General features: G+C 42.5%; 2 protein-coding genes across 2 annotated transcripts; both read left to right on the top strand.

The window, feature by feature from the left end:
* The first annotated feature begins 3,465 nt into the window (after positions 1-3,465).
* LOC100714111 (probable N-acetyltransferase CML1) lies at positions 3,466-4,438 on the top strand. Its single transcript, XM_003468916.4, has one exon. It carries the CDS (start codon positions 3,466-3,468, stop codon positions 4,153-4,155), a length of 690 nt encoding a protein of 229 aa, XP_003468964.1. The 3' UTR covers positions 4,156-4,438.
* Positions 4,439-18,934: 14,496 nt separating this feature from the next.
* Positions 18,935-19,907, top strand: LOC100714389 (probable N-acetyltransferase CML1). The gene has a single exon (XM_003468917.5). It carries the CDS (start codon positions 18,935-18,937, stop codon positions 19,622-19,624), a length of 690 nt encoding a protein of 229 aa, XP_003468965.1. The 3' UTR covers positions 19,625-19,907.
* The last annotated feature ends 6,032 nt before the right edge of the window (positions 19,908-25,939 follow it).

Raw genomic sequence — 25,939 nt, 5'->3', positions numbered from 1 at the left:
CAGAATTTCAGAAAAAATAAACAGTAGGAAATCACTAGTTAATTACATATTGTCATCTTAGAAATAGTTGTTGAAGTTACAAAATTAAAGCATATATAGGGGACTTTCAAACAGTGAGACTGCAGTTTTGTTCGATGATCCAACAAAACTCAGTAATATGGTTATCTATCTTATATACTTAAATATATATGCAGTTATATCTTTTAGAGAACTTTCTTTCCTTTCTTTTGTACAAAGACAATTACACATTTTGGGTTTTATTGCTCCCACAGTTCTTATTAATTTTTTTTTTGAAGAGAGTAAAACCAAATGTGACATACCAGGACAGAGTCAGTGAAATCAAAAGGATGGACATAATACATAATGTAAAAACAAAATACAAGGTGATCAACAATGGTTACCATAATGCCTCTTGTTATCTTAAAAAGAATTGCCTATATCATCAGTTATAATAAAATTGAACAAAACAGTAAAGAATAAGACCAATAAAACCAAAACATTGGAGACATCAGAGGACTTCAAAAGAAGATAATAGTCAACCAGAATGGGCGTCACAATGAATCTTATTGTCTTCATAGTTGTTGCCTATACTTTCAAACTTGGTACTATCAAGCATAACAGAATAGAGGAAAATCAGTCAAAACAAGATGGTGAGAGCAATACAGAGTTTCAAATCAAGTTAATAGGAAATCAAAGTGGGTTACTATAATATATCCTGCTATTTTTTATTTATTTTTCCCTTAATTAAAAGGATAAAAATGAAAAAGTAGATAATAAAAAGGAGATTGAGATAAAAAAAAAAGAGGGCATAACAACAAAACAGTGCAGGTCAAAACATAGCCATTTAAGCAAAATAGTGTTTCACCCCAAGATAATCTCAACATAATAGTAGTTACCATAGTGTCTCTTCCCTTAAAATCTTTGGGTATAACTTTGTATACTGTAGCATCAAACGTATCAAGACAATGTGAAACCATTCCAGAGAATGACAGTATTACAAGTATTACAGGGTATTTAGAATCAGCTAACATAAAATGAATAATGGTTTCTGTATAATCTCCTTGTCTAAAAAAGTTTTTGTTTATATTATCACATATAATAAAATCCAATAAGATATAACACGTTAAAACCAACGGAGCTTGATGGGACTTCAAAACAAGAGGATATTAAATCAGCACTACATATTATGATGTCTTGTTTTCTCCAAAATGGCTGTTCCTACCATCCAACCTTCTCTGCCTCATTTCTGTTGAGCTCTTTTTCTGTCATTAGTTGTCAGTTTGTCCTCTTCATTTTGCTTTCTGCTCCATTCATTGTGGCCGCTCTGCCACTTTTGGAATCTTGGTATTTTTCATTTTTAGAATATCCTGCAGTAATCTCTGCAGAGTTGAATTGGTGGTTGCAAATTCCCCTAGTTCCTCTTTATCCTGGAAGCACCTTGTTTTTCCATCAATTTCTAGGGACAGTTGTGCAGGATATATCAATCTTGGCTGAAGGTTATTATCTTTCAAATCTTGAATTATTTCCCCCCACGCTCTTCGTGATTTGATGATTTGTGCCGAGAAGTCTGCTGTAATTCTGATGGGTATTCCCTTGTAAGTGATCTGTTTCTTGTCTCTGACAGCTTTTAATATTCTGTTCTTATATTGGATTTCTGGAATTTTGATTATTATATGCCTGGGTGTACTCTGTTTGGGTTGTAGGTGGCTGGGGTCCTGTATGCCTCATACATCTGAGTATCTTTGCCTTTTGCTAAATTAAGGAAATTCTCCTGGATTATTTCTGAGAATAGCTTTTGTAGTTCATTTGTTTGTGTCCCTACTTCTTCTTTTATGTTCTTAATTCTTAAGTTATAGATCCTCTTATCATCTTCTAGTCTTTGTATTATTGCTGTTTGTTTTCTTGTTATTTTTAAGAAGTTTTTCATTTCATGCTCCCACCTTACAAATCTGTCCTCCAGTTCTGATAATCTATCCTTAGTAATTCTTTCAAGCTGTTATGCCAGCTTTCAATAGAGTTTTTAGTTTCCTGGTAATCTCTTTGAACCTGCTTCATGTATTCTATGTTTTCTCTATTTTCTCCATCAAGCAATTCTCCCCTTTTTTTCTGTTCTTCCATTCCACCATCTATTTTTTCTTGGGCGGTGCTTAGCATTTCTCTAACTATTCTACTTATTTCTTGCTTTATTTCATTAAATACTTCATTTTTGAACTCGTCTATGAGGCTCCAGAGATACCACTTTATGTCTATAGGTGCCGTGTTTGATATTACATGTTTTCTGTCTTCATTCTCTTTTGCAATTACCTTTCCTGCATCAGTGTTCTCAGGATTGGGGACTGAGGACTCTTTCTTGTTGCTCCCTTTTCCCATACTTTTTGTTCCTTCCATACAAGTGTATGTGGGAGGCCCAGTTTTTTTTTTTTTTTTTTGTCTTTGTCTGTTACAGTTTGTTTGAATTCACTGGCTAGGTGTTCCCGCCCACTGCAGTGTACTAGGGAGTCACAGACCTGTGCAGCCTCTGCTGGGCCCGCCCCTCCAGGTCAACCTACTGAATGCTTCACTGCTAGGGTGCACTGCCAGGCACAGGGACCTGATTTGGGCTAGCTTACTGGATCTTAGTCTGCGGCATCACCAGGCCAAACGCTCCCCACCACTACCACTTGAGAGGGGAATATGCGACTAAAGTCACTGCATGGCCCTGTTCCGGCTAGTCTGCTTGTTCCCAGAATGACCTCTGTTGGAGCCTCCTAGTCTATGAAAGGGTCCCCATTTCTCTCACTCACCACAGGTCGATGCAGGGCTCCCTGCCAGTCCTGTTCTCAATGCCGTTTGGTTCGCCAATTCCAGCTCTCAGAGCTTTCGTGTGTCTCTCTCCCTGCCGTGCGGATTGGGACACAGTATCAGCAGCAGGAAATTCAAATCACAGCTTCCAATGGCGCAGGATCCAACTTCCGCACTGAGATTTTATCTGTTCCTGTTAAAGCATCAGGATTGCATTTCCAGTAGGTTTCTCTCAGCTTAGTTCATTCCTGGGTCGATGCAGGGTACATCTCCCCTCACGTAGGACTCCTCACACGGCACCGCTCCTGGATTCTAAACTGGTAATCTGTGGATACCACAGTTTCATGTGTGTTATTCTGTTAAATCCACAAATGATGCCATGGTTCTTTTACAGATAAGAATACACAGGCTCAAACATGGTAAATTACATGCACGAAGTCACACAGAGAAGGAACTGGTGTTTTTGATGCTCACCTGCTGACAGTGGTAGTTTTTTACTTCCCCATCAGTGATGAGAGAAAAATATAGCCATGGACATGTTCTCCCTTATTCTAGTATGGGGAGTCATGGTTCATGAGGGGACTCACATGGCTTTTTCCTTTCTATTCCAGGCTATTGAAAAGTTGGACCATCAGTATAGCCACCACGTGTGGACACTGATACTGTAGACACTAAAGTGTCCCCATGGCTCCTCCTCACATCCGCAAATACCAGGAGCGTGACCGAAAACCAGTCGTGGACTTGTTCTACAAGGGCATGGTGGAGCACATCCCCACCACCTTCCGCCACCTACTGAGGCTGCCCCAAACACTCCTGTTCCTAATTGGGGTGCCACTCTGCATTCTCCTGGTCTCTGGTTCCTGGCTGCTGGCTTGTGTGTCAAGCTTCACTCTCCTTGTTTTCCTATGGCTCTTGGTTGGGTACTCCTGGAAGCAGTATGTGGTCATGTGTCTGCGCACTGACATGGCTGACATCACCAAGACCTACCTGAGTGCCTGTGACTCTTGCTTCTGGGTTGCCGAGTCTGGGGGGCAGGTGGTGGGCATTGTGTGCACTCTGCCAGTGGAGAATCCGCCACCAGGGAAGAAGCAGTTGCAGCTGTTTCATCTCTCAGTGAGCATGGAGCACCGAGGAGAGGGGATAGCAAAAGCCCTGATCAGGACTGTCCTCCAGTTTGCCAGAGACCAGGGCTATGGTGAAGTTGTGCTTGATACCACCCTAGTGCAGCAGAGTGCCCTCAAGCTCTACCTACACATGGGCTTCCAGGAGACGGGTCAGTTTTTCTTCAGCAGTATCATGAGACTTTTGGCTGTGCCTACATTTCATTTAACATACCACCTCCCAACAGCTGGGCATGGTGGTACACATCTGTAATCTCTGTACTAGGCAGAGGGAGGATTGCCACAAGTTCAAGGTCATTCTGAAAGAGCAGCCTAGAAGGTTCAACAGCAGGCTGGATGGTCAGTCAGGATTTCAAAGAAGCGAATCCTGCATTTAAGCAGATAAACAATAGAATCTCCTCACTGGGCACGGCTCAATCTAAACTAATTGAAAGTAGAATGGATGGCTCTGCTGATTTGTGTCTTTCTGAGTTGTCTGTGTTTCCTTTGTGTCATAGCACACTAATATTGCATTAAAAAAATCTGTGAAAATCTCATTTCTCTGTGGAGCCCGTACAGCAGTCAGTGCTGTGCTGGGCCAACATCTCTGCATCTCAGGACCTGTGTAAGGATCCTGGTTGGCTGAACTGCCAGAACCACTGGGCTTCAACCTGCCCACACAGGACAGCTTGGGCAGAGTCCAGGGCATTGGAATGGAGCCAGAGTGTACCAAGAAAAGAGTGCAGGTTTTTCTAAGCACTTACAGGTTTTACATCTGGAGTGATCCCAACCTTATAGGGAGCCAGCTGTAGAGGGTAGCTGAACAGTCTGATAGCAAGGGGGCAGGATGTTGCCTTGAGATTTAAACTCTGTGATAGTGCTGGGCAGCAGAGGGCCAGCATAACTAAGGGGGATGTGGGAGGGAGCTGGAATTTAGTAAGAGGAAATGGAGAGAGCCCCAGGTCTGCAGGCAACAGGACACGGTGTGCTTTGTCCCTCTGTCCCCAAGTATTCATGAACCTCCAATAGGATAAGTGCCTCAGGCCTAAATATAATATTCTTGAAGCCCCTGTACAAAGGTGAGTTGGGACATGGATCTGTGCTGATGTTGGCAGAACTATCTTTTCCCAGCTGTTTCCCTAGTGACACCAGAGTGCCCATAAAAATCGGAAGCCTCTCACTAGGTGCTCCTAACACAGAGGCTAAATTCCTATTCACCAGAGGAGTTCACATACCTTTGGCCATTAACTTGTAACACTTGTCCACAGCAGGATTCTGTCCTGAACTGACAGGAGAGATCTGCTCGGAGGAGCTAAACAGGGTTGGTCATCACTCACAGCCAGTGAGGGGCTGTCACAGGTCTTCCTCAAGGACTCACAGGAGGGCCCCACAGCTATGCCAGCACACACTCCGTGCCTCAGATTTGGGGGGATGGCATGTTGCACAGCATAGCGAATGTACCACAGGCCATAGGGATTTACACTTTTTTTTTTCTTTTTTGTCTTTTTCCTTTTTATCGGTACCGGGGATTGAACTCACAACTGCCTGCTTGCAAGGCAGGTGCTTATGCCGCTGAGCTAAATCCCCAGCCCCGGGATTTACACTTTAAAAAAATAAAATTTACATGAATGTAGATTTCATTTTATAAAATTAGAACAGAGAAGAGTTCAGATGTTTCCAAACTGCTGAGGTTTGGAGAGAGGTAAGATATTCATGGATTTTCTCAGGAATAGAGTGGCTGCTGTCTGAGGCAGTGGGATGTGCCACTTGGAGCCCAGCTGTACAAATTAGCAACAGAAGTCTGAAAGAAGAAGCATCCTGAAAGTGAGGGCAGGATTGAAACCCCAGACTGCTGGACTCTAAAATCCATATTTTGTCCAGTAGGAAACTCTGCTCTCAGTGCTTATCTCTCTAGTGTGGAGCATGAGGCATTGGCAGTTCAGGGCCTGCCTTCAGAATGTAAAACTGCAAATTCAAAGAGAATTTCTTAGAAGAAGTCAATGCCAAGAACAGAAACATTTTGAAGCTTCAACTCTGTGGTTTTACAGAAAGCACAACTCCCACCCATTCCCACACCACTTGGAATCCACAAACTGGTTAACTATCATTTAGCCATTCAACACATGCCTGGTAGATACAGAGCTTGTTGTGACATTTAAGATATAATAGTAAAGTACAAGCTACTACTTCTGTTTTTGGGGCCCCACTAGATAAATAGAAAAGCAAGTATATTTATAGCACTTAGAGTGTGCTGGAAGGTTATGAGACAACCTTCTAGGTGAGGGAAGGTGAGGGAAAAGCAATAGGCAGCTATGGTAGGAGTGAGTTGCATCTCCATAGAAAGGCAGTAAGCTTGGCTGAGAAGGAGGCCTAGTACAGGGCCTGTGCCTGCCACACATGCACAGGCACATGCACACGTGTGCATGTACACACAGAGACAGTTGAAAGGGTAGCCAAGGAGTCATCTTGGGGAAAGAGGTAGAACTGCTTCAGGAGACTGGCCTAAAGGCCTGGGGCCAGGTGGTCCAGGGCACAAATGGGTCCCAGAGTAAGCATCCTCTGGGGTGGTCTGGTCTTCCCTCTACAGCTCCACCACACCTGTGTGCACTACGAAGCCTTGGCCATGGAAGCCAGCCAGGGTGAGAGCTGTGCAACTGAGGCTGGTGAGGGATGACACGCAGCCCTAAGCAGCAAGCCGTCCCCCTGATCTCTGCACGGACATGGTGGCAAAGAGAAGCTGAGATTCTGTGTAGTTTATACAGAGGAGCTGGGGTATGGAGCCTACCTGGGAAAGGAGGTTAGGGATGTTGTACCCCAAAAAGGCCCCAAGATGAAAAATGGAGCAAGATGACATCTTTTTAAAAGAAGCGCTTTTATTTTAGCTGGCACCAGGAACACAGTGCAGATGGAATTTGCAAAGCTGTGCAACTGAGTCAGAATTTTGACAGATTTTTATAGCACATTAACTGAGTGAGGTGACAGAGCAGGAATTAGGAAGCCCTTTGTTTCCCTTTGCTTGAGGTCAGAGACATTTCACAGTTGGTGGTTAGCACCCCCCCCCTTTTTTTCTTAATTTACAGCCCTTGGTCTGCTAATTCCAGGAACATTTGTTTCTCACAAAGCAAACAAAGGTTGACACAGCATCATTTGTCTCTCACAAAGGGAACAAAGGTTGATACAGCAAACAGGTTACTAAGGTGATGAGCATACAGAACAGTATGGCAATGCCTCAGTTAATTTATAACTATAACAATGTGGTCAGTGTGCCAGATACATGGTTACTAGGGCGATAAGCATAGAGCACAGAGTGACAAAGGTCTTTGTGCTAATAACAATCTTTAACTCTGCATTTTAGCTTTTTTAGCATTTAGCATGACAAGGAACGTAGTGACTCTGTCTGTAGCTCAAGTGCAGGTAGCTCACATACAGGTGCAGCTTATGGGAAACAGATTCACATGTTTTCATTTCTCCTGAGTGAACACTGGGGAGGGGAACTGGTGGGAATAATAAGTATGTAACGTTTCCCAAGAAAGTGGAACTTGTCTAAAGTGGCTATACCATTTTTTGTTCAGAATAGGAAGCATTACAAACACTGCTCATTGAACCACTGTGCCATATTCCAGGGACTAGGTCGTTAAATGAATTGGTCACTAAATGAGGAACTGTATATAGTATGTAGACTGCAATATGCAGAAGAAATGATCAGAAGGAAACTCTAATTTGATAACTTTTCTTTTATTTAAATAATTATTACATGCAATACTTGAATGTAAACTAGAATTTGAAACTATAGTACTGTATGATACAGTACAACTGTAGCTGAAAATGCTCCCCACCAGCTTATGTCAGTTTATAAGCTGCCCAGGTAAGAGTTCCATCTACAGTTTCTGTTAGTTTTGTTTGGTCACTGTAATGCATTCCTGGTCTCTTTGATGCAAGTTTTATAAACTGTATAGTGTGTTTTTAGATATGTCACCTCTTCTGAATTAGATTTTTCTTTGTTTTTTTGTTCGGAGGCAAGTTCTTGCTATGTAGTTCAAGGTTGGTCTTGAACTGACTATGTAGCCTAGAGTGGTGTCAAACTCTTTTTTTTTTATTTAAGAGGAAAAAGAGAAAAACACAAAACAAAACAAAGCGGTGTAAGGGTACACGTAATACAGAACTACAAAAAAAAAACATACCAGTAAGAAATCACCTGTTAATAGATTACATATTATCATCTTGAAAATAGTTGCTCAAATCACAGTATCAAAGAATACAAGGTGGACATTCAAACAGGGAGACTGCAAACAGCTGTGTTCAATGATTCAAAAACATTGATATAGTCAGCTATTTAACACCCCTAAACACACTTTCTGTTATATCCGTTAGAGCTCTTTTTCTTTTTGTTTTTCTTTTTTTTTCCCTCTTTTTTACAACAAAATTTACACATTTTGGATTTTATTACTCCTTAGTGCTTATTACTTTTGGGGGGGGGGAGAGAATACAGTCAAATATGGCAAAACAAAGCTGTCAGTCAAAACCTAGGATAGACATAGCACATGGTGTAGAACAGAGTACAAGGTTATCAACAATGGTTATCAACGTTGTCTCTTGTTTCCTTAAAAAGAATTGTCTATCTCATTAGATATTATAAAGTTGGACAAAACAGTAGAGAACAAGACCAATAAAACTTAGGCATTGAAAACATTACAGGACTTCCAAAGAAGACAATAGTCAAACCAGAATGGGTATCTTAGTGAATCTTATTGCCTTCAAAGTAGTTGCCTATATCTTCAAACTTGATACTATCATACAGAATGGAACAGAGTCTAATCAGTCAAAACAAGATCGTGGGATTATTACAGGACTTCAAAACAAGTTAATAGGAAATCAAAAAGAGTTACTATTTATATATCCTAATTTTTTAAATTTTTTCTTTAATTAAGACAAACATAAGAAATGACTAAATAATTTTTTAAAAAAGAATAAGGGGGAGATTGAGATAAAACAGGACATAGCAATATAACAATAGAGGTCAAAGCATGACTGTTTCAGCAACCTAGTACTTCACTACCATATAACCCGACTTAATAGTAGTTACCATAGTGTCTGTCTTTTTCCTTGAAATATTTGGATAAAACTTCATATACTCTAGCTTCAAATATTTCCATATCAAGAAGCCCAGAATAAAGCCTTTCTAATTAATGAGTGAAAACTTTATAAGGCTTCAAGGCCACCTAATAGGGAATCATGATTACCACATATTTTTATATATTTGAATCATTACTTACATTAGGGACACTATTCGGTATTCACACATGCGAGATTGATTTATTTCACTTATGAGTATGGTCTCAAGCTGTGCCCATTTATTGACAAATATCTCAATGTGATCCTTCTTTATAGCTGAATAATACTCCATTGTATAGAAATACCACAACTTTTTTATCCATTCCTCAGTTGATGGACACTTGGGTTGTTTCCAAGATCTGGCGATTACAAATTGTGCTGCTATAAACATAGGTGCACATATATCACGGTGGTATGATGCTTTCAGTTCTTCTGGGAATATGCCTAGAAGTGGAATAGCTGGAATAAATGGGATTTCCAGTCCCAACTTTTTGAGAAATCTCCAGACAGATCTCCACAAAGGCTGTACCAGTCTACACTCCCACCAGCAGTGCAGGAGAGTTCCTTTTTCCCCACAGCCTCTCCAGCATTTGTTGTTGGTTTTCTTGATCCTGGCCATTCTTTCAGGAGTGAGATGGTATCTCAGTGTGGTTTTAATTTGCATTTCTCTAATGACCAATGATGATGAGCATTTTTTCATGTATTTATTTGCCATTTGCATTTCTTCATCTGAGAATTGCGTATTCATCTCAGATGCCCATTTTTGGATTGGGTCTTTGAATTTTGGAGGTCTGAGTTTCTTTAATTCTTTATATGTTTTAGACAAGAGTCCCTTGTCTGAGAGAGAGTTCACTAAAATGTTTTCCCAGTTTGTGGGTTGTCTTTTCACTATGCTGGAGATTTCTTTTGACATGCAGAAACTTTTTAATAAGAAGTGGTCCCAGTTATTGATTCTGGGAAGTATTTCCCGTGCGGTTTGAGTCCTGTTCATGTATTCTTTACCTACTCCTATGTCTCCAAGGTTTCTACCTAATTTGTCTTCCAATAGATTTAGTGTTTCTGTTTTAATATTCAGATCTTTGACCCATTTAGATTTTAATTTAGTACATGGTGATAGACATGGGTCTAGCTTTAGTTTTCGGCAAATGGAGAGCCAGTTTTTCCAGCACCATTTATTAAAGAGACTGTCGTTCTTCCAGTGAACCTGCTTGGCTCCTTTATCAAAGATAAGGTGGTTGAGTGTGTTTGTAGTTGTGGTTGTATCTTCTAATGTATTCCACTGATCTTCGGCTCTGTTTTGATTCCAATACCATGTTGATTTTACTACTGTTGCTTTGTAGTATAACTTCAAGTCAGGGATTGTGATGCCTCCTGCTTTGTCTTTGCTGCTTAGAATTGCCTTTGCGATTCTAGGTCTCTTCTGGCTCCAGATGAAATTTAGGAGTGATTTCTCTAGATCTATAAGGTATGTTGATGGTATTTCTATTGGGATTGCATTGAATCTGTATAACAGTTTTGGGAGAATGGCCATTTTCACAATGTTTGTTCTTCCTATCTATGAGCAAGGGATGTCTTTCCATTTTCTGAGATCATCTTCAATTTCCTTTTTCAGTGTATTATAATTTTCACTGTATAAGTCTTTCACTTCTTTCGTAAGAGTAATTCCCAAATATTTCATTTTTTTGCTTGCTAATGTGAATAGTCCAGTTTCTCTTATTTCCCTCTCTGTAATTTTGTTGTTCGTGTATAGGAATGCTATTGATTTCTGAGTATTGATTTTGTATCCAGCCACATTACTTAATCTATTTATTGTATCTAAGAGTCTTTCAATGGAGTTTAGGGGGTCTTCTATGTAGAGTATCATGTCATCTGCAAACAATGATAATTTAACTTCTTTTTTTCCTATCTTTACCCCTTTTATTTCTCTTTCTTGCCTAATTGCTCTGGCTAGTACTTGCAGTACTATATTAAATAGGAGTGGTGATAAAGGACATCCTTGTCTTGTGCCCGATTTTAAAGTAAAGGCTTTCAATTTTTGGCCATTTAGTATGATGCTGGCTGTTGGTTTGTCATAAATGGCCTTTATTATATTGAGGTAAAGACCATTTATTCCAATTTTCTGTAAAGTTCTTATCATGAATAAGTGTTGGACCTTATCGAAGGCTTTTTCTGCATCTATAGAAATGATCATGTGATTCTTATTTTTGGCTTTATTGATATGGTGGATTACATTTATTGATTTGCGTATGTTGAACCATCCTTACATTCCTGGGATGAATCCCACTTGGTCATGGTGTATAATCTTCTTGATGATTTGCTGGATCCTATTTGCCAATATTTTATTGAGGATTTTTGCATCTGTGTTCATTAGGGAGATGGGTCTATAGTTCTCTTTTATAGTTGGGTCTTTCTCAGGTTTTGGTACTAGAGTAATATTTGCTTCCAGGAATGACTTAGGAAGGATTGCTTCCCTTTCAATTTCATTGAATAGTAGAGTGGTGTCAAACTCTTGTCGTTTCTGCCTCAGCCTCCTTAGTGCTGGGATTACACATGTGAGTCATCACATCCTGTTCTAGATCATTTTTCTTAGTATTTTTGTGCTGTAGGGCTTCTTTTATGTATTTATTTGTTTATTTATTGCTGTCCTTGGAACTGAATCTAAGGCCTCACAATGAGCTACATTTCTAGGGCTTTTAATATTTTCTTGTCTCAGAAAGTTTCACCAAATTGCTCTGGCTGGCTTTCAATTTGAGATAGTTTTGCCTGTCTCCTCAGAATGTCTGATTACATCCCCAAACCCATGCTCAAGTGAGTTGTAATTTTTTATATAATCTGGACACTAGTGTCTTGTCAGAATAAATTTAGAAGGGTAATATAGGACAAGGATATAGCTCAGTGATAGAATATTTATCTGGTATACATAATATTTACCTTTCTGTCTGATGTACTGAAAAAGAATGATAAAGGAGAGAGAAAAAAAGGCGAGTGGGGTAGAAATACACACAGTATATATTCTTCCTATTGAAATCACACAGTTCTCTGTCTCAAAACTCTTCTGTTGCCTGGAGGGCAGGTCCCCCAGATATAATAAGTTTGCTTCCAGGCCTCCTACAGTCAATGTTTCAAATGGCCCTTTTTGTAAATATCTTTCTGAACCATCCTATTTACTATGGATAATTGTACCTACATCCTGGCATTCTTTCTCTTTTTTTCTATTTTCCTCCATAGCACATATCCTCTCTGAAAAGCTAAATTTGTTTTTCTCTGAAAACTACTGTATTGATAAAGATAAGCCTCACCATAACTAAAATGGAATATAATTTATAGTCTTTTTTATACTCCTTTGGAGATTACACAATAAATCTTGGGACTTACAATAGAGGCTGAATTCATCCACGTATTGTCACTGCGTGTCTTAAACCTCACAAATCACTGAGCGCAGTCCGCACTCTAAAGGATTACTCTCAGAGGTTTTCTTGGCTGTCTGTCTGTCAGTCTTTTTTGAGACAAGGTCTCTCTATGTGGTTCAGGCTGGCCTTGGGCTCACTTTGCAGCCCAGGCTAGTCTCAAATTTGGAAAAACCCTCCTGCCTCAACCTTCTGAGTGCTGGGGTTACAGGAGTGCGCCACGACACCCAGCTCTGTTCAGAGCTTTAAGTAAACTGAGTTCCAGTGCCTTGGGAATGCACTGTGGAATCTCGAGCAGTGGAAACGACCATATAGACCTCCCGTTGTCAATAAACAGAAGAGAAAAGGAAGAAGCTCCGAGTGAACTAGGGCCGGTTAAGGACAAAGCCGGAACTCACAATCGGACCTCTGTTTCTGCCCGGGATCCTTTCCTCCTGCACCTGGACTGACACAGCAGTAGCTGTTAACCTTCGCATCCGCCGATAGGACTCAGATTTGGGGGAAAGGGTCAGCGGACGGACCAACGGGATCAACATCCGGCGAAGTCTTGAATGACTAAGGAGACTGAGAGGGCGCGAGGGCGGAGATTGGGCACCACACTTAAACGCTGTGTGGGGGAGATTTTCTGGGACTGACCGGCACTGGAGGGTGAGTTCTGCCTGGGAGGCAGCCGGCCGGTTAGGAGGGGAATCCCAGACCCCTGGCAGTTTGAATAGTTTAATGTTCACGCGGTGACTCCGCAGATACTCATCACTTACCTACCAAGGCCAGCCTGGGAATCCAGCAATGGAAATTATGATAGAGTCAGCCTCTCCTCGCCAAAAGGGAAGTTTAGTGAGGAGACCGAACACACATAAAAGCAGCCCGGGGCCTCGGGTCGCCTCGACTCGGGAGGCTGAGCAAGTGAATCGCTGGAGCCCAGGAGTTCAAGGTCAACCTGAGAAAAACAGCGAGACCTGCCCTTTAGACACAGCACGGATAGGTGAAAGAGTAGAGTTGTGCTCAGTACTCAGAAGGGGCTCTATTACAGCCCTGGAGTCCAGGTTCCGGGCTCTGTAGCAAATAGACCCCGAGAGAAGGAGGAAGGAAAGAGTCAGAGTAAGAGAGAAAGGAAGAAAGAAAGGATCTGTTCAAGAGCTTGGTGCCTTAAGCCTGAGAAGGCTATTGCAGAAGAAATACTCATGGCCAAGATCATAAAATATAAGACAGGTGATGTGGAGTTAGGGCTTAATGACAGGTCACCAGAATGACATCTGATTTATCTTGTGAAAAGAGCTCAAACATCACCAGAGCACATTGTAGCTACCACTACAAGTCCTTGTGAGATGGGTGTCATTTGTCCACAGTGTTACTTTGGGACTGAAGGGGAGGAAAAAAGATGAGAGTTGAGGATGGAGTTTAACTTCAATGCGGGGAGCTCTCCAGGATCTATTTGTCTTGGATCAGGTCTTTGCCAAGTTTTCAGCAGGGATAATCACAGCTATGAAGGACCTTGTTTCTGAGTCATAGGATGTGAAGTGTGGTCTGTGATAAGACACCTAGGGTGAGTGATAGAGTCTCCAAGCTCCTAGAACATGAGTGCAGGGATTTGGGAAGTTACAGAGAGAGCTGAATGTCTGATGGGAGATGCTGTGACCTGAGAGAACAGGAAAAGCAGTGGCAGGCATCTCCTGAGAGTAGGAACCCAGCACACTTTTTGAGATCCTGCAGGTTAATTCACCAGGATTCACAAAGGTGAATAAACCTAACCTAGGTTCTCTGCTCTGTCACATTCTAGCTCCATAACCCTGGAGTTTTATTAAATTTTCAGGAGCCAGGCAGTGAGGGGATACTCGGATCATTTCACTAGAGTTGTGACAAAGCCTAGTCATGTTGGAGAGACTTGGAGGCTGAGAGCTGAAATTGTCCTCAACACTCTTGGCTCTGGTAACAGGTCAGTGGACATTGGTGTAGCTTCCAGAGTCTTAAGTAGAGGCCTGGAGTTCCCAGCCTTCTGGATTTTCTCCTCAGCAGTCTAAATCTATACAGTTTGGAGGTGAGGAAGCATTTACTGAAACTTCTGGGTGGGAACATAGAATTTCTACAATGCAAGAATGTTGGGAGGGACCAAAGAGCTGGGACCCTGAGGTGTGGGTGCCACAGGTGCCTTTCCAACAACATGTCAAGATGCTCTGAGAGCATGTAATAGGGCAATGAAGGTGAACGGCAGGGACACTGTATACCAGTGTTTCATATAATTTATTCTGTTCTTCCTTGCACAATAATAGAATACAAGTGTTATTTTCCTTGCTCTTCAGATGAAGGCAAGCATTCAGAGAGGTTAAGTGACTTGCCCACCTTTACCTACTAGAAAACCAAGAAACAAGAGTTTCAGTGAGGTGTTTTTGACCTAGTCATGGTGGCCTGCTTTGTCTTGAATGACAACAGAAAAATGCACACACCAAGCAGGATCTTCATGGTTGCTGGAAAACTAGGAGCTATGTGGACACTTACATGGTTTCCCGTCTTTTTTCCAGGGAATTGAGATTTCAGATACTGAAGTATCCCCATAGCTCCTAATCGTATCAACAAATACCAAGAGGGTGGCCCCCAAACTGTCCTGGACTTGTTCTCCAGAGACGTGGTGGAACACACTCCTGACCCTCTGTGCTACACAGTCATGCTTCCCAGAACCCTCCTCCTTGTACTTGGGGTCCCCTTCTTTTTATCCTGACTTCTGGTTCTTGTGTTCAGCATCATCCTCCTTGTTTTCCTGTGGCCGCTTGTCAGATGTCCTTGGACGCAGTATGTTATTACATGTTTGTACAGTAACCTGGTTAATATCTCCAACTCCTTCCTGTGTACATGTGGCTTCTGCTTGTAAGTGGGTGAAACTAAGGAGCAGTTGGTAAGTACTGTATGTACTATGCCAATGGAGAATCTTCCTCTGCCGAAGAAGCACTTACAGCTCTTTTACCTCTTGGTGGCCATGAGTCATTGAGGAGTGAAGATAGTAAAGACCTGGTCAGGGCTGACCTCGAGTTTGCCAAGCACTGGGGCTAATGTGCTTGATACAAGCATGGTGCGGAAGAGCCATTTACTTGTGCATGGCCTTCCAGAAGATGGGCCATTCCTCCATCTCCAAGATCTCAAGGCCAGTGGCTATTCATGTAATGTACCATGTCTCTTCTGCTGAGAAAGTGGGCCTGTGATGTATTACCTTGTGTTTCAGTCAGGATCTGACAGTCTCTTCTACAGTCTACCTCTTCCTATTGCCTGTCCTATAATAAGCTCAATCAGAGGCATGGAGTTGGGGGATCAGAACATTAGCACTCCAGATCTTAGTATATCTTTGCACATCTATTAATACAGAGTTGGGTTGACACCTTTTGCTATCTACCAGCACCTGTGTCCAGTACCTTACCCTGAGGGAAAACCTTGTTCTGAGTGGTAGTCACAGGAGTTTTCCTTCAGCTTCTGAGTCTGCTGTTTTTCTCTCTACCAGGGTAGCCGTATCCTAAGTCTCCCAGTGGTTCTCCTTCAGTAGTTGGATACTCATCTATTTGGACTCCAAGAGTAGATTTCTTCCTCTTTTGAGTGTTATATTCTGGAACCACACAGGGTTGTCCTCTGACAGTGCTGACCATGCCTCCAAAGTCTGCTTCCTTTTATGCCAAGCAAGTACCTTACAAAGACTCAGCCCTACATGCTGAAACTAATTCTAACTCAAAAACCAATTCTTAGACTCTCAGAAATACAGATGCAGTAGTAAAGCCCAGGATAGATGAAAAACCTGAATGTAACTAGAGGTTTAGCCACCTCCCACCCCTAGAACCACTGAATAAACAGGGAAACAGAGGACATGGAGAGCCTCTTGCCTTTCAGCATGGCTTGAGTTTCCAACTGGTTAATATTATGCAGACTCACTAGGAACACTCTGTATGTAGAGCCCTCTGCCCTCTTCTTTAGATTCCTAGTTCAACTTCCAGCTGCATATTCAAGAATATAGACAGTATTAAAATGAACTGAAAACAATGTTACCAGTATATTCACTACCTGGATTTGATTAAGCTGTGATTCCATGCCAGAGATGTAAAAGCTCAGCATCTTTTCCCATCTACCAGGTTCTAACATCTGCTTCCAGATGAGGTTGCTGGATACAGCATCTACAGATAACTCCTGACCTTTCCATTTCTGGCCTCTTCCATCTGTCCTCCTAGAAGCTCTCAAGGATCTTCAGACTCTCTCTTGTTTATCTCCCCTCAGTCATTCTAACCCTTCCATTTTCTGCCTCCAAATACATTTCAAGATATTCTAGGTCACACCACCTCAGTTGCCTTCCTCTTGCTCAGTGTATGACTTTGACTCTTGGGTCTCTGTTGACCCTGTTGTGAACACTGACCTAGATTCTTCCTTATGTCATATACACCATTAATGTAGGGTACTGGAGAAACAATGCCTGGGAGAAAATTAGAAATAAATGGTTTTTTCTTGGGTAGGCTGAGCTTTTGAGAACTTTTGTAGGCTCAATTTAGTTCACACTAAACTTTTTTGGCCAGGTGCTCTTGTATGCAAACTTCACAACTGCATCTGGGGGTCCATCACCAGCTCAGATGCTATACTCATTTCTGGGGGAATCTGCTACCATTCTTCCTCTGTGGTCTACTCTTTATTTGCAGACCAAGTGGCACAACAAAAGGTAACTCTGTCTCCATGGAATTGCCAGTGGCACTAACCAATAGGTTTGCAGCCTGGAAGGAATAAAAAAGGAAACTAATGTACTACTAAAAAGTGTACTTTTTGCTTCTTTGGAAGAGCTCCAGTCTTCTTCATTACCTTTGAATGTCCATTTCCAGGCTTCCAGCACAGAGTTCTGCCTTCCAGTGTAGACTTTTCAACACCCAGATTCAGACTCACAGGGGAATCTGAAGGCCTTCCACATTTGACTGGCTCCTCTACTCTTCAGCCCACGGATAGCTGTTTTTTAGGCAGCCATTGTAAGCCTAACATGTAAATCCTTCATTACATGCACAAACACACCCTGCATACTTATATTAAGTCTGTTCCTCTAGTGAACCCTAAGTGTTACAGGTTACATAGGCAGATGTGAGATCATTTTTTAGACAGCAAGCATGCCTTCCATAAAGAAAACACTTTTGCTTAGCTTTGTCAGTCATAGGCACGTGCTCAGCTTCATTATATGAAAAGCATGGCACTGGTTCTGAGCCACCGCCAGAGCTCAAAATGCCTAATGTCCTGGTTCCTGCAGAGAACACCTGCAGAACAGTGGATGATATCTACACAGCTGCTTGTGAGTGTAGGGGCGGGGCTGGTGAATGTGAAGCACCGTCCACTCCCATCCATTGACTTTGGACAAGGTAAAATTCTGGTAGGGAGAAGGACACACATGACAGACATTCTTTCTGAGGAAAGAATCTAGATTCTGCCCCTTGTTGAACAAGCTCAGGGTGACAAGCACAGTCCCAAGGCTTCTAGCACAGCTGTACAAGGGACCAGAGTGGATCACAGAGAGGGCTTAGTGTGCTGAGCTGGAGGTGCTGTGTCCTAAAGAAATCAGGAGGAAGCTGACAATCCCCCCATGTGAATGACCACCTGTGGACCCAGCTAGACTGCTTTTCCCTCCAGGTTACTTCTGCAAGGATCACAACCGTGAGTGGACTTGTACTCCATGCTTAGTCACAATCCAGCTCATTGACCTTGGGATTCATGGTTACCATGTAACCACAAAAGCCAGTGAGGTGGCACCCAGGTTTGCTTCCTAGAGCTGGGGTAGACCCTAGAGAGTGTCTTCTGAATGCCAGTTGGAGGCTGAGGGCTTGGACCACTGTCTATACTGTGAGCACTGTGGTAGAGCAGGTAAGTGAACAGGGGTGTAAGATCAAGGTTTTCAGTATGAACCAGGAGTTCCTGAACATTGAGCATCTGAAGACCAGGCCATTTTGAGTTTTGCCCTTTGTGCCTTCTCAGCAGCATATGCCCTTACTGTCACAGGAGGGTTTGTTGATCTTTTGCTTGGGGACAGGATTTCTGTGATAAATGGAATCTGGGGATGAAACGGGCCTGAAGACATGATGCCTGGCTCTACAGGAACTATCCTAATGCCTCAAGAACCTCAAAGAGACTGTGATAGGGTAATGAGCATGGAGAGGAAGATACTACAGGTGCCAGTGTTTCATATATGTTCTGTTAAATTCTCAAAACAATAATATATTACTATATTTTTCAGATGAAGCTACACAGGCTCAGAGATATTAAGTTACATGTTCAAGGTTGCACAGCTAGAAAGGGAAGGAACTGGTATTTTAATCAGGTTTTTCTGATGCTTACCTGCTTACAGTGGTGGTTTTTTACTTCTCCATCAATGATGAGAGAAAAATATAGCCATGGACATGGTCTCCCTTATTCTAGTACGGGGAGTCATGGTTCATGAGGGGACTCACATGGCTTTTTCCCCTCTTCCAGGCTATTGAAAAGCTGAGCCATCAGTATAGCTGTCACGTGTGGACACTGATATTGTAGACACTGAAGTGTTCCATGGCTCCTCCTCACATCCGCAAATACCAGGAGCGTGACCGAAAACCAGTCGTGGACTTGTTCTACAAGGGCATGGTGGAGCACATCCCAACCAACTTCCGCCACCTACTGAGGCTGCCCCAAACACTCGTGTTCCTAATTGGGGTGCCACTCTGCATTCTCCTGGTCTCTGGTTCCTGGCTGCTGGCTTGTGTGTCAAGCTTCACTCTCCTTGTTTTCCTATGGCTCTTTGTTGGGTACTGCTGGAAGCAGTATGTGGTCACGTGTCTGCGCACTGACATGGCTGACATCACCAAGACCTACTTGAGTGCCTGTGACTCTTGCTTCTGGGTTGCCGAGTCTGGGGGGCAGGTGGTGGGCATTGTGTGCACTCTGCCAGTGGAGAATCCGCCACCAGGGAAGAAGCAGTTGGAGCTGTTTCATCTTTCAGTGAGCATGGAGCACCGAGGAGAGGGGATAGCAAAAGCCCTGGTCAGGACTGTCCTCCAGTTTGCCAGAGACCAGGGCTATGGTGAAGTTGTGCTTCATACCAGCCTAGTGCAGCAGAGTGCCCTCAAGCTTTACCTACACATGGGCTTCCAGGAGACGGGTCAGTTTTTCCTCAATACTATTGCAAGACTTTTGGCTGTGCCTACATTGCATTTAACATACCACCTCCCAACAGCTGGGCATGGTGGTACACATCTGTAATCTCTGTACTAGGCAGAGGGAGGATTGCCACAAGTTCAAGGTTAGTCTTGAAGACCAACCTGGAAGTTTCAACATCAGGCTGGATGGTCAGTTAGGATTTCATGGAAGCAAATCCTGCATTTAGGCAGATAAACAGAATCTCCATGGTGATGTTAACATCTTAGTCTAACCTATTTGAAAGTGGAATGGATTGCTCTGCTGAATTGTGTATTTCTGGGTTGTCTGTGTTTCCTTTGTGTCACAGCACACTAACATTGCATTAAAAAAATCTGTGAACAGCTCATTTTGGGTTTCTGGTAAAGGTGGCAGATAGGTAACAGCAGGCTACAGAGGCTCCCTGAGATAGCGAATTTAGATTACAAAATAATACAGCATGGGGAGTCCCGAACAGAGGGAAATGAATCCTCTTGACCCAGGAAGAAACTTAAGTTGAGAAGAAACATACAGTCCCGGTGCTACTATTGGAACAGCTAATGGCTCGGTGCTCCCACTGCAGTGCCCAAATTTGAGCAGCTGCAATTTACTGAGCCACCCAAAATCCTGCCACTTTGGCTCACTGGAAACACAGTCTTGCTGAGGTCAGGGGTCGGCAAGCCAAACGGAGAGCTGAGCTGGCGGGGAATCTGCATTGACCTGTGGTGAGTAACAGGAATAAAACCATTCCACAGAAAAAGGGGTCCAACAGATGACATTCTGGGAACAGGCAGGACTTGAAAGAACAAGGAGTAGCAGTGATTTTGGTTAGTTGCTCCCTTCCCAAACGGGATTGATGGGGTGTGCTTGGCCTGGGTCACGCTCCTGGCTAAGACCCAATAAGTTATCCCAAACCAATTCCCTATGCCCCAGCAGTATACAAATGCAGTGAAGGCCTCAGCAGGTTGACTGACCTGGAGGGTAGGAGCCAGCACAAGCTGCCCCTGTTTGCACCTCAATCACACACTGCAGTGCGCAGGATCACTTAGCCAGCACACTTCAGAAGAAGTGTAAACAACTTCTAAGCATGCCTATATGGAAGACAAAAAATATTAGAAGAGGAGACAACAAGAAAAAGTCCCCAGCCCCCAACCCTGAGAACATTGATCCAGGAAAGATAAACACAAAGGAGATTGAGGACAGCAAACATGCAATATCAGACACGGCACCAGTGGACATAGATATATTTGAGACCTCATAGACAAGTTCAAAAGTGAAATATTTAACCAGGTAAAGCAAGATATAGATTAATAAATGCTAAGCACCTTTCAAGACACAGATGGAAGAATGGAGGAATGCAAGAAAGGGGAGAATCATTTGATGAAGAATATAAAGAAATCATAGAATACATGAAGCAGGTTCAGAGATTACCAGGAAATTAAAAACTCCACTGAAAGCTGGCAGAACTGCTTGAAAGAAACTAAGGATAGTTTATCCAAACTAGAGGACAGGTTTGCAATGTGGCATCACAAAAGGAAAAATTTCTTAAAAATAACAAGGAAACAAGCAGTAACAAAGCCAAGAAGATGACAAGAGGATCTATAACTTAAGAACAAACAATGTAAATGAAGAAGCAGGGGTACAAGCAAAGGAACTACAAAGGCTAGTCACAAATAATTAAGGAAAACTTCCCAAACATAGGAAAAGGAAATGATATTCAGATATATGAGGCATACAGAACTCCAGTCACCTACAACCAAAACAGAGCTACACCCAGACATATAATAAGATCCCAGAAATTCAGTATAAGAGCAGAATGTTAAAAGCTGTCAAAGACAAGAAACAGATTACTTATAAGGGAAAGCCCATCAAAATTACAGCAGTCTTCTCCACACAAACCATCAAATCAAGGAGAGCTTGGAGTGAAGTATTCCAAGCCTGAAAGAAAAATAACCTCCAGCCCAGATTGATGTGCCCTGGAAAACTGTCTCTAGAAATTAATGGAGAAACAGGATACTTCCAAGACAAAGAGGAACTGGGGGAATTCGTGACCACCAATCCAACTCTACAGAGAATCTGCAGGACATTCTAAAGAGAGAGAAAAGTACCTGGATTGCAGGAACAGTGGCAGAGAGGCCTCAATGAATGGAGCAGAAAGCAAAATGAAGAAGGCTAACAGACAACTAATGATGGAAAAGAACACAACAGAAATGAGGCAGAAAAGGTTGGCTATAATCTCTAATACAGATGGCCTTGATACACTAAATAAAAAAAATCACAGGCAGAGTAGATCAGGAGGTAGGGTCCACCAAGATGCTCTTTATAGGAAATATAGCTAACCTGAAAAAGGGTATTTGGATCAAAAATCAAATATGATAAAACAATGCTCTATGTGACAGGGAACCAGAGAATGATAGAGGCAACTAGACCAGTATTTGTGGATAGGTGGGAAAGACAGGCTTTAATAGGTAAAGGAATACAACTAGAGATCAAGTCCAGGAGGGAAAAGGTTTGGAACCACTTAGATAAATAGCAGGTTGCCCCCCCCCCCAATTTAAAACTCAGGGTATTGGTGAGACCCAAAAATGCACAGTATGCCCTGGGGTAGTAAAAGGGGAGGAATAGTTTTAAAAAGACAGCAGAAGATATTGTTAATAGTGTATCAGGAATTAAAACCCATATTACACTGCTCTGCTTAGATAGAACTTATTCTGTCCCAGTTTGTCTACAAGCACTAGATCTGAGGGCACAGACAGCTATCCCAAAAATACCAGGATATAGCACAGTAATCATCTTTAATTTCCTATTATCTTAATCTGGAGTCCTGAATAACCTATACTGTTATATCATGACTGATCTTAGTTAAATCTGATTTGTTTGATTGGTGTTTTTTATTGGCAGGTTTTATTCAAAACTTATTATTGATAATATGAAGTCTGAGAGTATAGACAACTATAGTGAAAATGACAAGATTTACTACAATATCCATTCTGGCTTGATTATTACCTGTTTTTGTAGTTTTACACTACCTACAAAGTTGTGTTTAAGTGTATGTTTAAGTGTATACGATTGATAACCATATTACTAAGTTTTTGTTGGATAGTTGAATAGAACTATTTGCAGTCTCACTGTTTGAATTCCCACTTATATGTTCCACTTTTGTATCTTGAACAATTATTTGTAAGAGAACAATATGCAAACATCAACTAGTGATTTATTACTGTTTATTTTTTCTTTGAAAGTATGTATTATTTCTACCCATTTTCTGTATTGTTTAGTCTTTCTTAAAATAAAAAAAAAAGCTCATTTCACTGTGGACCAACATCTGTGCATCTCAGGACCTGTGTAAAGATCCTGGGTTGGCTGAACTGCCAGTACCACTGGGCTTCATCCTGCTCACACAGGACAGCTCAGGCAGAGTCCAGGGTGTTGGAATGGAGCCAGAGTACACCAAGAAATGAGTGCAGGCTTTTCTAAGCACCTGCAGGTTTTACACCTGGAGCCATCCCAGCCTCATGGGGAGAATGTTGCCAGCTATAGAGTGAAGCTGAACAGTCTGAGAGCAAGAGGGCAAGATGTGATCCTGTGATATAAGCTGTGTGAGTGATAGTGCTGGGCAGCAGAGGGCCAGCATGACTAAGGGGGATGTGGCAAGAAGCTTTCTTAGTTTTTCAGTAAGAGGATGTGGAGTGGGTGAGAGTTCCATATCTGCCACCACTGGGATATACCCATTTCCGTGTTTCTAAATACTCAGAGCCCCCAAATGTGTGTCACAGGCCTAAATATATTATCCTTGAAGTCACCAATACAAGAGTGAGTTGGAACATGAGTCTGTGCTGATGTTTGCAGGACTGTTTCCATTTCCTAGTAATTCATTCCAATACCAGGGTGACCATGAAGATCTAGTGCCTCTCACTGTGGTCCCTCTAACACAGAGGCTGAGCTCCTGTTCATCAAAAGAGTTCATCTGCTCTTAGCCAGAAACTTGTAACACTCAGCTATAATGGGCATGCTTTGCTGACCGTGCATGTCTCCTCCTTTTCATTCAGGGCTCAGATGGGCCAACTATGCCCAATCCTAGCTTCTGGCCTTGTCACAGGCCAATTTTCCCTACTGGGAAGACTTTTGCTCTGCTTACTCATTGATTCTCAATGCGAGTGATTTGTTGCCTGGACCACAGGCCTCTATAGTACCCCTTCCATGTTGGTCGGGGTGGTCCTTACTTGATGGCACATATAGGTCCCTCTGCCAGTCCATCCCCTTAAGTCTGCATTCCACATGATTCTATAAACTATTCATACCCTTTCATACACCTGTTCTCAAATTCCTCTTCCAGCTTCACCCCAACCATTGCTCACATCACATTTCAGTTGCCTGTTGAGCACTAGTTTGAGTTTCTTACTTAATGGTGGCACTTGACAGCCCTTGTGTGGTGAGAAGAGTCTGACGAATCTCCCTGATCTCCTTTTTCAGTAAGGCTGTTATCCCCAGGTGCGGTTCTGTGTAGGCACGTGGTTAGCTTGATGTATGATGGAAGAGGTCACGATGGTTCTTGTGCTTTGCAGCATTTATTCAATCAAAGAAGGTGGCTTTATTAAATCTAAACAGAAGTGAGCAGATCCTTCTGAGGTCAGAGGTCAGAAGCACAATAAAGAATGAGAATGTAAGTCCTGGGTAGGGTAGCCTGGGCAATAGGAAGGCTGTCCAAGGCTCCAACTCCTGACTATTGGTTGCTACCTCCAGGGATGGATCCTCTGCTCCTGGGAAACGAGCCTCATTTCCCCCCACTCCAGCCCCCTGGACTCCCACCTCAGCCAGCTGCTCTGGGTGCCTCATTCTGCTACAGGCCTTGAAGCATGCTGTTCCCTTGGCCTGGAATATTTATCCTGTCTACACCCCTTCCCACACGTCGGTGGTTTCAGCAACTGCAGTTTTTGACTGAGGGGGAAGGAAAACCAAGTTGGAAAGAGGACTTGTGGGGAGGAAGAAGCACTTCATCTTACTTGCAATCTGATCATCATTGAAATTCAGACCTTTGTCCCTCCTAATGTATCCATACACCTGCTACCACATTTTTAGGAAGCTTCTTAAAAACAAAAGTGGAAACCAAACATTATGGCCCCAAGACTAATGGTGTGTTCATCCTGGACAGATTCCTTCTGCACGCAGCACAGGGGGAAGATACTAAGGTTCCAACTAAGGTTGGAAGAGGTATCCTGAATTGGTCCAGATTCCGAAGTCTGGTCATCACTTACAGCCAGGAAGGGAAGGCCCTGCCATTCTGAGTGACTCTTCCCTGCTCCGCCTTGACCTATGGCAGTCTGATGGTGGAGTTGTGCTAGGTCTTTCTGAAGAACTCAAAGGAAAGGCTCACAGCTGTGTCTAAGACTTGGGAGCAGGCATGATAGGGTCACAGAAGGGGCCCAAAGTTTGAGGGGAGACTCAAAAAGTGACCCTCTACTGAGAAGGAAGAAATTCTGCGATGAGATCTAAGACATTACTAGTAGAGGGTTCCCTGTAGCCACTGTAGTACCAAAATTGACCTTTGCTATGAATCTTGCTCTAGAATTTCTTTTGAATTGCCCTCCTTAACTGAGCAGCCTATGTGTGTACATGTGTGCGTGTGCATTGTGTACAAAAAAACATGATCCCATGGGTAAGCATAGAGCCACCCAGGCAGGGTTTATTTTTTTCTGTTCCCATTACTAGTCCTAGGTTGAAGGTTATGATGTTCTGGACCATTAGCCACATTACATCCTCCATGTATACATTCATGTTAAGCAAATCTTACCTTCCTGGAAGGCCCTTGGTATATCTCACACATCATCTCCAAATCATAAAAGTTTCTGTGATGCAGTCCCTAGGCCTGCTTTCTAGGACTCTTAACTACCCAGGACCCCATCCTGAGAAGCTCCCAGGTAATCCTGCCCAAGTCTTCAGAGTCAGCTGCATTGAATATGGGTATATGTGGCACTCAAGAAAGGTAATTGACATGGTCCCAGGAAAGCCAGAAATGCAAGTGCTCTAAATTCCACTTTCCAGATGGTATGGGGTCCCAGGAAGCCTCTAAGAGCTTCTGCTACTGGAATTTTGTTCATGAAGTATTTGACTACACCTATATCTTCTAGAGTTTTACCTTCCAGAAGACTGTGCTTTTCATATTTAGATCTATGACACATTTGAATTTTAATTTAGTACATGGTGAGAGATATGTGTCTAGGTTCAATCTACAGCATATGGAAAGTCAGTTTTACCAGTACCATTATTTTTTTTAATTTAAAGAGAAAAACAAAACTAAACGAAGCAAGACAGTAAAAGGCTAGAAGCAACACAGAATTTCAAGAGAAAAAAGATACAGTAAGAGTTCACCAGTTAATAGATCACACATTGTCAATTTACAAA

Source organism: Cavia porcellus, unplaced genomic scaffold (genome assembly GCF_034190915.1).
Source record: "Cavia porcellus strain 051 isolate PalLab524CR breed Dunkin Hartley unplaced genomic scaffold, mCavPor4.1 scaffold_18, whole genome shotgun sequence".
NCBI lineage: Eukaryota > Metazoa > Chordata > Mammalia > Rodentia > Caviidae > Cavia > Cavia porcellus.
The sequence above is the reverse complement of the archived record's forward strand: the minus strand, read 5'-3'. Positions and strand labels throughout refer to the sequence as shown.